The sequence below is a fragment of the Prionailurus viverrinus genome, chromosome D4 (genome assembly GCF_022837055.1).
Source record: "Prionailurus viverrinus isolate Anna chromosome D4, UM_Priviv_1.0, whole genome shotgun sequence".
NCBI classification, from domain to species: domain Eukaryota; kingdom Metazoa; phylum Chordata; class Mammalia; order Carnivora; family Felidae; genus Prionailurus; species Prionailurus viverrinus.
In genome coordinates this window covers 58018848-58031634 of record NC_062573.1, presented here as the reverse complement: position 1 = coordinate 58031634, position 12787 = coordinate 58018848, and the positions used below count along the sequence as shown (strand labels likewise).

The 12787-nt window shown below is 32.5% G+C and overlaps 1 protein-coding gene across 4 annotated transcripts in view; it reads left to right on the top strand.

Moving 5' to 3' along the window:
• The window catches only part of ERCC6L2 (ERCC excision repair 6 like 2), a 137118-nt gene that overhangs the window by 37681 nt on the left and 86650 nt on the right, over positions 1-12787 (top strand). For all 4 annotated transcript variants that reach the window (XM_047829810.1, XM_047829807.1, XM_047829808.1 and 1 more), the window contains one exon: positions 1027-1146. In XM_047829810.1, coding sequence (XP_047685766.1) covers positions 1027-1146 — 120 coding nt within the window. The remainder of the gene's footprint in view (positions 1-1026; positions 1147-12787) is intronic.

The window sequence follows — 12787 nt, the reverse complement described above, 5'->3', positions numbered from 1 at the left end:
ATACTTTCCCCCAACTTTTTTTTTAATGTTTATTTTATTTTTTATTTTTATTTATTTATTTTTTTAATGTTTATTTTATTTTTGAGAGAGAGCATGTCAGCAGGGGAGGGACAGAGAGGGGGGGAACAGAGGACCTGAAGCGGGCTCTGGGCTGATAGCAGCAAGCCCAATGTGGGGCTCGAACTCATGAACCATAAGATCATGAGATCATGACCTGACAAAGTCCTACGCTCAACTGACTGAGCCATCCAGGTGCCCTTCCCCCCCAATCTTTACTACAACTCTGCAAATATTTATTTTTGCTATTTTCAAGTATTTTTACAGTTATTCTAAGAGGTTAACCATCTTGCCCAAGTTTACATAGCTGCCAGGCAACTAATGCTAAAATCTGAACCAACGTCCAGTTGATTAAATGTTTCTTGCTCTTCATTATGGGGATTATATTTCCTTTATAATGTCTCTTTGTCTTTCTTACTTGATATTTGGAGAATAGCTGTTATTTAAGTGGTGTGTCTATGAGTGAATTGTCTTAGTCTATCCTGAAATAACATTCTATCATTCCATCTATACTTATTAGATAAACAGAAGTGCACAACTTTATGAGCCAAATATTACTCCCTTAAGGGCTTGGTTTTCTACAGGGAAAAAATAATGTATATAGTTCATTCTAATAGAATATATGAAGAGATAGTTTCCATGGAGAGAAACAAATAAGGTAATGTCCCGACTGATGAGATCAAGGAAGAATTCATTGAGTAGGTAGAACTTATGGTGGAAGAGACAGCAACATGAAAATTCTTTTATACTATATTGAAGGGTAATGTGTACTGTACATTTAGTTGTTGATATATATAAAGAAAACCAATACTAGTATTTCATGTTGTTTTTCCCTGTAACAAATCTATTTGTACATACTCAAATTGTCACTAATTGGGTAGTTAATCATGTAAGCCATGAAATTTGTCCATCTTGAAACATTTACCCAGTAATTGAAACGTTGGTTTTTTGGTTTTTTTTTTCTCCCAGGTTATTTCATTTTTGGCTGCAGTTTTGCATAAAAAGGGAACTCGTGAGGATATTGAAAACAACATGCCAGAGTTTTTACTAAGAAGTATGAAAAAGGAAACCCCTTCTATAGCAAAAAAGGTAAGATGTTTAGAAGCATACATCTATTGAAGCTGGTATTAGAAAAGTATATAGAAACTTATAAACATCACACATTATAGTATAAATTTAAAACATAGAATCTAAAGACATTGTTAAAATACTTGTTTTATAGGCCTAATTCCTGAAGGATTATCAATTTCATCCTCAAATTAAGTATGATTGACTCTCAAAATGGGAAAGTACAATTTTAGCTTAAATTGTTTTAGAGGGTTTCAGTCTTTTCCTTGGCTGGATTTACAGGACTTACTTTCATTAATTTGTTAAATTTCCATTGTTGTGTATGTAAAGTTCATTGAAGTCTATTATCCTGTTTTTTATTTATGGGAGAATGAAAGGAAGACAGTTGTAGATGTTGCTAACAAAGGTATGTTAACTGGTAAAGTTGTTAGCAGAGTAATTACATCCTGAAAATATGTAACAAGTTCTTCCTATATCAGGACCATTGAAGTTGGAGTCAGAACAATTAAGGTCTTAACTTATCTTTGCCCATGTGACTATAAATGCTCTTCATAGCTGTATATCAGCTTTCTCCTCTATAAATATATGTTTATAGATATCTCATATATGACTCATAAAAATAATATATTTCTAATAAAATAATGAAAGAAAAAGGTGTACTTTTGTGTCTGACTTTTATGTTCTCAGCACCAGGAAACTGGATAGAAATAAAGATGAAGTGATTTTATGAAATCTTTGTTATATTATGGTAATGAATCACTTTCCACAAGTTTTAAAACAGTCTCATCCATAAGTCTTATATATACATAAGATTGTTGAGAAGACCAATTTACTCTTGTCTATCAGTGGGGCAATTTTGTGCAAAATTTTGAGAAGTAATGGCTTATGGTATTATTATTACTTTAAATTTTTTATTATTTTTAATATTATAAATACATCCTATGTCAAATTTAATTTTTTTTAAAACATATTCTTGATGTGTTTTAAATCTTCTAGAGTTCAAGTCCTGTTTTTAGTTGTTATTTGATTCTAAATATCAGTGCAGAGTTTATGAATATCTTATGTCAGTTGTGATAATTAGCAGACAGAGTAAACAGCAGGGAAAAGTAATACTTTAAGTATTTAAAGATATTTATATATAATGTGTATTTGTAATATATATTTATTTAAATTTATATATTTATATAGGCACATATATATATACTGGTATTTTTCTATCTCCTTCAGTTCAATTCTTAATTATTTATTTTTCATCTTTCTTATATTCTAATAAATTTCATTAAAGCTGTAAATGTTTTTTTGAGTACTACTTTGGCTGCATTCCATAGTTTTTACTATGTAGTCTTTCAGTATTTTTTTCTAAATTATCTGTGACTCCAGTTATAGCTTTTACTCAAGTACTATTTAATGCAAAGTTTAGGGGCAGCTGTGTGACTCTGTTGGTTAAGTGTCTGACTTTGGCTCAGGTCATGATCTTGCCTGTGCACAGCCTGCTTGGGATTCTCTCTCTCCCGCTCTCTGCCCCTCCCCCACTCACACTTTTTCTCTCTCTACCAAAATAAATAAATAAACTTAAAAAAAATAAAGCAAAGTGTAAAATTTCCAAGTAAATAGATATCATTGGGGAATGGAGAATGATGGAAGTATTTAGCCTCTATTGTTGATTTCTACTTTCTACTTTTGTTTTTGGGATAATAGGGTTGGTATTTTGTGTGTGTGTGTGTGTGTGTGTGTGTGTGTGTGTGTGTGTGTGTGTGGCTAAATCCATGGTCAAGTGTTTTTAATGCTGTGAATATTATGTAGTTTCACTTATTTTAAAATATTTGCTGGGGTGCCTGGGTGGCTCAGTCAGTTAAGTGCCCAACTTTGGCTCAGATCGTGATTTTGCAGTCTGTGAGTTCGAGCCCTGTGTTGGGCTTTGTGCTGACAGCTCAGAGCCTGGAGCCTGCTTCAGATTCTGTGTCTCCCTCTCTCTCTCTGCCCTTCCCCTACTCAAGCCCTGTCTCTTTCAAAAATAAATAAACATTAATTTTTTTTAATTTTAAATGTTTGCTAGTATTTTGTGCATTCTTTGTTATTATGGCCACATAGTTATAAATATTTCGATCAGGCTTGTTAATTGTATTGTTAAAATTAATGCTTTTCTTTTTTAAATCTATTTGAGCAATTAGATTGTGAGAGAAATGGATTAAATTTCCACTATATCTTTTAGCTTTCTCCTTTTTTCTTGCATTTGTATCAGTTTTTTGCTTGTTTAACAACTTTATTATTTGTTTCAAAATTTTTGTGTACTTTTATATTGCTGTCATACTGGATTGATAGTTTATCTGTGTGTAGAATTCTAAATTAAGGATTTTCTCTTAAAACTTGACCAAAATAATTTTATTTTCTTTTGTCACTCCTTGTCATAGATGAGGATTCAATACTGAATTGACTTTTTCCTTGGAAAGGAAATTTTCTTTTTGTTTTAAAGTATATAGGACTTTTTATTCAACCTTGAAATTCAGATATTTCCTTAGCCCGAACACTCACTATGAATTTTGAAGATGTTCTCCTGCTTTGGAAAAATATACACAGTACTTTATGTAGGGGAAGCAGAGTGCTGCTTCTCTGGAGCAGATGATTGGCATAATTGTTTCTCCTTTAATAAATTACTCTGCTATTTCTTTACATTGTTTTCTTAATTTCTTTTTTTCAGTAATTTATTACTAATGTATAGAAACACAAGTGATTTTTGTGTATTGATTTTGTGTCCTGCATATTTACTGAACTTATTTTATTGCGTTCTAAGTGGTTGTTTGTTGTTGTTGTTGTTTGTTTTTGTCATCTTAGGATTTACTACGTGTAATGTCATCTGCAAACACACATTTTACTTCTTTCTTTACAATTTGAATGCCTTTGTTTATTTTTCTTGCCTAATTGCTCTGGCTAGGACTTCTAGAAATATGTTGAATAAACTGGGCAAGAATAGGCATTCCGTGTCATCTGTAAGCGATGAATTACAGGAATCTACCCCCCAAACCAAGAACTGAATACACTTTATACTGTATACACTTTATGAATATACTTTATACTGTATACACTTTATGTTAGCCAACTTGACAATAAATTACGTAAAAAAAAAAAAAGAAGAGGCATCTTTGTCTTGTTACTGATCTTAAGAGGAAAAGTATTCAGCTTTTCACTGTTGAGCATGATGATAACTGTGGGCTTGTCATATATGGGCTTTGTTTTGTTTTGTTTTGTTTTGTTTTGTTTTGTTTTGTTTTGAGAGAGAGAGAGTGCAAGTGAGTGAGGGGAAGAGAGAGATGGGGAGAGAGAGAGAGGGAAGTGGGGCTCACCTGGAGCTCATACCCAAAGTGGGACTTGAGTTCACCCAAAGTGGGGCTCGAGCTCATCTGAAGCAGGGCTGGGGCTCACTCGATATAGGATTCGAAATCACAAACTGTGAGATCGTGACCTGAGCCGAAGTTAGATGCTTAATGACTGAGCCACCGAGGTACCCACATGGTCTTTATTTTGTTAAGGTATGTATTCTCTGTGTCCAATTTGTTGAGAGTTTTTATCATTAAAGGATGTTGAATTTTGTCAAATGCTTTTTTTTTGCAGTTATTGAAATATGATTTTTATCCTTCATTTTGTTGATGTGATGTATCACATTTATTGATTTTCTTATGTTTGAACTATCAATGCATCTCAGAAACAAGTCCCACTTTGATCATGGTGTATGGTCCTTTTAATGGACTGACAAATCTGTTTGTTTAATGTTTTGTTGAGGATTTTTACATCTATAATTTTCTTTTCTTGTGCTATCCTTGTCTTTGATAGCAGGATAACATTAGTCTTGAAAAATGAGTTTAGGATTGTTGAGAAGGATTGACATTACTTATTCAAATATTTGGTAGAATTTGCTAGTGATGCCATCTGGTCCTGGACTTTTCTATGCTGGTAGGTTTTTGGTTATTGATTCAGTTTCTTTACTAGTAATTGATCTGTTCAGATTGTCTTTCTTCATGATTCAGTCTTGTTGGGTTATGTATTTCCAAGGAATGTATTCATTTCCTCTGGGTTACCTATTTTGTGGTATATACCTGTGTAATTTATATGATCCTTTGTATTTCTTTGTTATCAGTGATAAGGTCTCTTCTTTCATTTCTAATTTTGAGTGTTCTCTTTTTTATTATTCTAGCTAAAGGTTTGCTAATTCTGTTTTTTTTTTTTCAAAGAACCAGCTCTTAGTTTCACTGATCTTCTCTAGTGTTTTTTTAGTCTCTATTTCATTCATTTCCACTCTGACCTTTGTGGTTGCCTTCTACTAACTTTGGGCTCAATTTGCTTTTCTCTTTATAGTTTCTTGAGGTGTAAAGTTAGGTTGTTTAGTTGAGAATTTTCTTTTTTCTTAATGTAGAAAGTTTTTCTTTTTAGAACTCCTTTTGCTGCATCCCAAAAATTTTGATATGTGTTTCAATTTTTATTTGTCTTGATATTTTTTTATTTCCCTTTTGATTTCTTTGGTCCATTCATTATTCAGGAGCATACTGTTTAATCTCCACATTTGTGGATTTTTTAGTTTTCCTCTTGTCATTGATTTCTACTTTCATACCATTGTGGTCTGAAAATACGTTTGATATGATTTAAGACTTCTTTTGTGGCCTAACATATTGTCTATCCTGGAGAAAGTCCCATATGTGCTTGAGAAGAATATATATTCTGCTGCTCTTAGGTGAAATGTTGTGTATATGCCTCTTAGGTCCAATCTGGTGTAATGTATAGTTTAAGTCTGATGTTACCTTACTGATTTTCTCTCTGGATGATCTATCCATTGTTGAAAGTAGGGTGTTGAAGTCCCATATTATTATTATATTTCTGTCATTTTCTCTCTTCCTATCTGTTATTTGCTTTATATAGTTAGATGTTCTGATGTTGCATATAATATTTACAGTTGTTATATTCTGTTAATGAATTGACCCCTTTATTATAATCTGATGATCTTTGTCTCTTGTTACAGTGTTTGGCTTGAAGTCTATTTTTTAGGAAAATTCACTTTGTGTTTTTTGGGGAAGTTTTCTCTTACATAAGTATAGGATGGATTCCTCAGTTCTTTAAGTATGGCAGTTTTCATATACTCTTACACACTTCTGGTCCTCTGGCAGTGCCCCTTCGAAGCATTTTACACTATTATGGATTTATTTTTATATTTGTTCTTTTGTTTCAAGTGGCATCAATAAATACATGTGTTTAGTTGATCATGTGAACTGGAATTTCATAAAGCTTTTAATGGGATTGCCAATGACATCCTAAAGTATTCCCCAGAAGTGAATTCAAATACTATAATTTTGTGTGATGAAATTCTTAAAAGATAAATTTGTATTGGTCCACTTAAAATTTTGTGCATTTTTAGGGGCGCCTGGGTAGCTGAGTTGCTTAAGTATTTGACTCTTGGTTTCGGCTCAGGTCATGATCTCACTGTTTGTGAGTTCGAGCCCCGCGTCAGGCTCTGTACTTGTAGTGCAGAGCCTTCTTCGGATTCTTTCTCCCTGTCCCTCCCCCACTCATGTGCTCTGTCTCTCTCTCTCAAATATAAATAAATAAACTTAAAAAAAATAAAATAAAATCTTGTGCATTTTTAAAAGATGGTCTATGAAATAGCTAGAGAAAAAATAAATTACTTTATATTTATTATGCTAATGCAAGAATTGCAATGGAATCCTGAAAATTAATGTTGGAACTCCTTGCAAAAAATCCTTTAATGAATTAAATGCAACAAATTAAGGAGTGGTAGATTTGAGGTATGTGTGTGTGATATGATACATCTCATATACATTTTGAAACTTTTCAAGTGTGAATAAGTCATCTAGGAATGCATGAAATAAATGCTTTGTGCCAAGAACAAATTCCTAAATGAAAAGACACAAAGTATGCATTTCAAATATTAATTCTTGGAATGATTCTTTAGATTTAGGCTATTAGGATTGGAATTCAGTCTTTAAGAAAATGTATCAAGGTAAATTAATTTTAAAATATTATTATATGATAAAACTTCAGAGAATCTATGAAAATTCGTAATCAGTATTAATGCAGAGAATTTTTCTAATAATCACAGTATGAGAAGCAGTTTCAATGGTGACTGAACAAAAAATAAGTTTCCAGCATTTGCTACACACTATTTCTTTAGTTTCTGATGTATACCAAGATAATCCTCTTGGTATTCATGAGAAAATAAAGATACATGCTACTGTGAAAATCTTCATGCACATGTCTTGCCATCATACCCGTATAAATTCTTGGTACTGGAATCACACAATCTGTGATACTGAAATTAAGTATTTACATATTATATTTTGATAGCTAGAGTCAAATAGCCTTTCAAAAGCTTGTTCTAGTTTGTATTCTTACCGATAGTGTATCATTTTGGAAAACAAAATCACTTTGGAAAATCACTTTGGAAAACAGAATAGGGTCTATTTCCCACCTTTTTATTTATCCAAGGGATTTATGTTTGTTACATAAATTATGTCAGAGATTTAGAAAAATTATATCTTGCTTTGATTTCTATTCTTTTAATTATGAGTGAAGTCGAGTATCTTTTCAGAATCTTAAAAGACATTTTTAATAGTTTTTAAAAAAATCAAGTTCTAGTTTAATCATATTTCTTAATAGTCCTTAATCATATGTTCTACAAACTAATCTTTTGTCCATTATATACTCTGTAAATATTTCTTTCTTGCTTTTTCAGAGTCAGCTTTTGACTTGTTGGTTGCATTTAAAAAAAAAAATTGGGTAGTTAAATATATTTATCTTTATAGCTTCTGGGTTTTATGCCTGCCTAGAAGTCTTTTGTACCTAAGATTGTAAGTTCACCCACGATTCTTTTGTAATGTATATGATTTTATTTTATACCTTTACATCTTTGTGTAAGCTTGAATTTATGTTGCTATAATGACTAATCTATTAATTCAGCTTTATTTTTTTTTTCAGATGGCTAGCCAATTATTTTAACTGTCATTTATTGCATAAGCCCTCTTTTTCACAATGATTTGAAGGGTCACTTTTGAGTAAAACAACACCATATTTGTGGGTATATTTCAAGATATATTGTTCTGTCCTATTGATTTATTTGCTCCTTTCTCTTTCAGTGCTAAACAGTTTTGACTTTTTTGGGTTTATAATATGTTTTAATGTTTGGTAAGACTAGTTTATCTTCAAATTTTCTCAACTTTCTCTTAAAAACCTATTGATATTTTAGGTAGTATTTCTGAATTTATTGATTGATGTAGGGAGAGTGAACATCTTTATACTGTAAATACTGCATATCCTAGAGTAGTTGTATCATTTGCTTAACTTTTATTTTATGCCCCTCAGAGTTTCTAGCTTTCTTTGTATGACCTTGTTTATTGTTCATTAAGTTTAACTGGGTATTCTTTCTTTTTGGTTGCTATTTCAAATGGAATTTTTAAAATTTTATATTCTAATTGGTCATGTTTATATATATACACACACATATATATGTGTATATATATGTGTGTGTATATATATATATATATATATATATATATATATATATATATGTTAAAGCCACATGCTTTATCAGGCTTTTTTTTTTTTAAGTATTATTGACGTATTAGTTCCAGGTGTGCAGCGTAATGATTGCAAAATGATCACCACAGTAAATAAGTCTAGTTTAGTTAACATTTGTCACCATACATAGTTAGAAATTTTTTTTTTATTTTTTTTTCTTGTGAGGAGGACTTTTAAAATCTGTATTAGTAACTTTAAAACATGTAATACAGTATTATTAACTACAGTCATCATGGCATATATTACATCTTCATGACTTACTCATTTTATAACTGGATGCTTGTACTTTTGACCCCATTCACCTGTTTTGCATACCACCCCCTCACCCCAGCGACCACCAATTTGTTCTCTGGATCTATGAGCTTGATTTTTTGGTTTGTTTTATTTTGTAGGCTCCACATATAAGTGAAATCAAATGCTATTTCTCTTTCGAGGTCTGACTCGTTTCACTTAGCGTAATGCCCTCAAGGTCCATCCAGGTTATCACAAATGACAGAATTCCATTCTTTTTAATGGTGAAATAGTATTCTACATGTATATATGTATGTATATGTGTGTGTGTGTGTGATATGTGATATATATATATATATATACACACATATATATGTGATGTGTGATATGTGTGATATATATATGTGATATATGAGCTTGATTTTTGGTTTGTTTTATTTTGTAGATTTCACATATAAGTAAGTCAAATGGTATTTCTCTTTCTTGGTCTGACTTGTTTCACTTAGCATAATGCCCTTAAGGTCCAGGCTGAATAGTATTCCACATTTGTATGTGTGTGTGTGTGTGTGTGTGTGTGTGTGTGTGTGTGTGTGTATACATGTATATGTACATATGTGACATGTTTTATATATATGTGATATGTATGTATCACATCTTTATCATCCATCACTGGATACTTAGATGTTTCCATATCTTGGCTGTTGTAAATAATGCTGAAATGAGCACGGGAGTACATATATCTTTTCAAGTTAATGTTTTTGTTTTCTTCAGATAACTACCCAGAAGTGAAAGTGCTAGATCATATGGTAGTTCTGTTTTTAATTTTTTGTTTTTCATAGTAGCTGCACCAATTTTAATTCCTACCAGTAGTGCATAAGGATTTCCTTGCCTCAAAATCATTGTTACCACTTGTTATTTCTTGTCTTTTTGAAAATAGACAGTCTAACAGATGTGAGGTGATATCTCATTGTGGTTTTGATTTGCATTTCCCTGATGATCAGTTATATTTTTTATGTGCCTGTTGGCCATTTCCTTTTCTTTGGAAAAACATCTATACAGATTCTCTCTGCCCATTTTTAAATTAGATTTTTTTGGCTATTGAGTTGTATGTGTTCTTTAATATTTTGGTTATTAACCCCTTATCAGATATAGGATTGGCAAATATTTTCTCCCATTCAGTTGGTGGTCTTTTCATTTTGTTGATGATATCCTTTTCTGTGCAGAAGCTTTTTAGTTTGATGTAGTACTGCTTGTTTATTTTTGTTTTTGTTGCCTTTGCTTTTGGAGTCACATATAAAAAAATCATCACTAAGACCAATATCAAAGAGCTTACTGCCAATGTTTTCTTCTAGGAGTTTTATGGGTTTCAGGTCTTACATTCAAGTCTTTAATCCATTTTGAGTTAACTTTTGTGTGCCGTAGGAGATAGTAGTTCCATTCTTTTGTTTGTGGCTGTATAGTTTCCCCAACACCATTCATTGACTTGACTGTCCTTTCTCTATTTTTTAAGTTTATTTATTTATTTTGAGAGCCAGAGAGAGAGAGAGAGAGAGCACACATGAGCAAGGGAGGGACAGAGAGAGAGGGAGAGAATCCCAAGCAGGCTCCATGCTGTCAACATGCACCTTAACTCTGGGCTCAATCTCACTAACCTTGAGATTATGACCTGAGCCAAAATCAAGAGCTGGACACCTAACTGACTGAGCCACACAGGTGCCCCATGACTGTCCTTTCTTATTGGATATTTTAGCCTCCTGTTTTATAAATTAATTAGCCATATAAATGTTGGTTATTTCTGGGCTCTCTACATCTTCAGTTTCTTTTACCAGTGTTTTATAGTTTTCAGGGTACAGGTCCTTTATCTTTTTGGTTAGGTTTATTCCTAGGTATCTTATTATTTTTGGTGCAATTGTAAATGGGGTTGATTCTTAATTTCTCTTTCTGCTGCTTTATTATTGGTATATAGAATTGCAACAGATTTCTGTGCATTGACTTTGTGTCCTGAAATCAACTCACAGAAATTTACTGACTGCACATATCAGTTTTAGCAGTATTTTTGGTGGAGTCTTTCGGGTTTTCTATATAGTATGCCATGTCATCTGCAAATAGTGAAAGTTTTACTTCTTCCTTTCTGATTTGGATACCTTTTATTTCTTTTTGTTGTCTGATTGCTATGGCTAGGACTTCCTGTACTATGTTAAATAACAGTGGTGAGAGTGGACATCCCTGCCTTTTTCCTGACCATAGAGGAAAAGCTCTGTTTTTCCCCATTGAGGATGATGTTGACTATGGGCTTTTCATCTATGGCCTTTATGATGTTGAGGTATGTTCCCTCTAAACCTACCTTGTTGAGGGTTTTTATCATGAGTAGCATGTTGTTTAATCTCTACATATTTGTGAATTCTCCCCTTTTCCTTTTTAGTTTCATAGCATTGTGGTAGGAAAAGATGCTTGATATGATTTCAGTCTCCTTAAGTTTATTAAGATTTGTTCTGTGGCCTAACATATGTTCTATACCAAAAACTGTAACGTGCACTTGAAGAAAATGTATATTTTGCTCCTTTGGGATAGAATATTCTGTATATATTAAATCCAACAGGTCTAATATGTCATTTAAGGTGAGACATATATTTTATAAATTCCACTTTCTTAATTATTTTACTGTTCTTAATAATTGATTTACTGTTCATTTTATTGCTTTACATATATTTTCTATGAATATTTATACTTTTACTTGTCATTTCCACTTTCAGACCTTATTTATTTAATTGCAAGATTTGAGATCTATTGGTTTTGTGTCCATTAATTTAAGTGCTATTGGTCTGTAATTTTATATTTTTAAAGAATTTCAAGTTTTGGTAAAATTCTTCTACTTTAAAAAAAAGATTTGGGGGCACCTGGTGACTCAGTTGGTTAAATATCTGAATCTTGATTTCGGCTTGGGTCATGATCTTACAGTTCGTGAGATTGAGCCCCACAACAGGCTCTGTGCTGACAGTGTGGAGCCTGCTTGGGATTCTCTCTCTCTGCCCCTCCCCCGTGTGCTCTCTCTCAAAATAAATAAACTTAAAAAAAAAAGATTTGGAGAGGCTCATGACTAGAATGGATTCTAAACTTAAATTCCCATATATATTTAATATACATATTAATTTTTTTAATGTTTATTTTTGAGAGAGAGAGGGGCTGCATGAGAGGAATAGGGAAGAGAGAGAGAGCAAGGGAGACACAGAATCTGAAACAGGCTCCAGGCTGCAAGCTATCAGCACAGAGCCCAACTCTGGGCAGCCACAGTATTCCAAAGGAAAAGTTATCAATTACATATTATAGGGTTTAAATTAATTAGTTTTGGCATTTTTTAATAAAAGTTTTTTAAAGTTTGTTTATTTTGTGTGTGTGTGAGAGAGAACGAACACACATGAGTGGAGAGGGGCAGAGAGAGTGGGGGACAGAGGATCTGAAGCAGGTTCCGCACTGTTAGCACAGAACCTGACATGGGTCTCAATCCCATGAACCATGAGATCATGACCTGAGCTAAAATCAGTAGTTGGATGTGTAACTGACTAAGCCACCGAGGCACTCCAGGTTTGGCATTTTTTCTTTCTTTCTTTCTTTCTTTCTTTCTTTCTTTCTTTCTTTCTTAAGGTTTGGCATTTTTTTAAAGGAATTAACATTGTAGAGGTAATTACAGGGAATATTTTTTAGAACTTTGAGTTATGTATGGCAAAAATTTCAATTTTATGGTCTATAGTTTCTCTCTGTAAAGGTACATATTATTTTTCACTTTGATATCTTCACTTCCTCCCATGTGATACCTTTGCTTTGGTTCTGTTTGTCTATTGTTGTTCTCTAAATA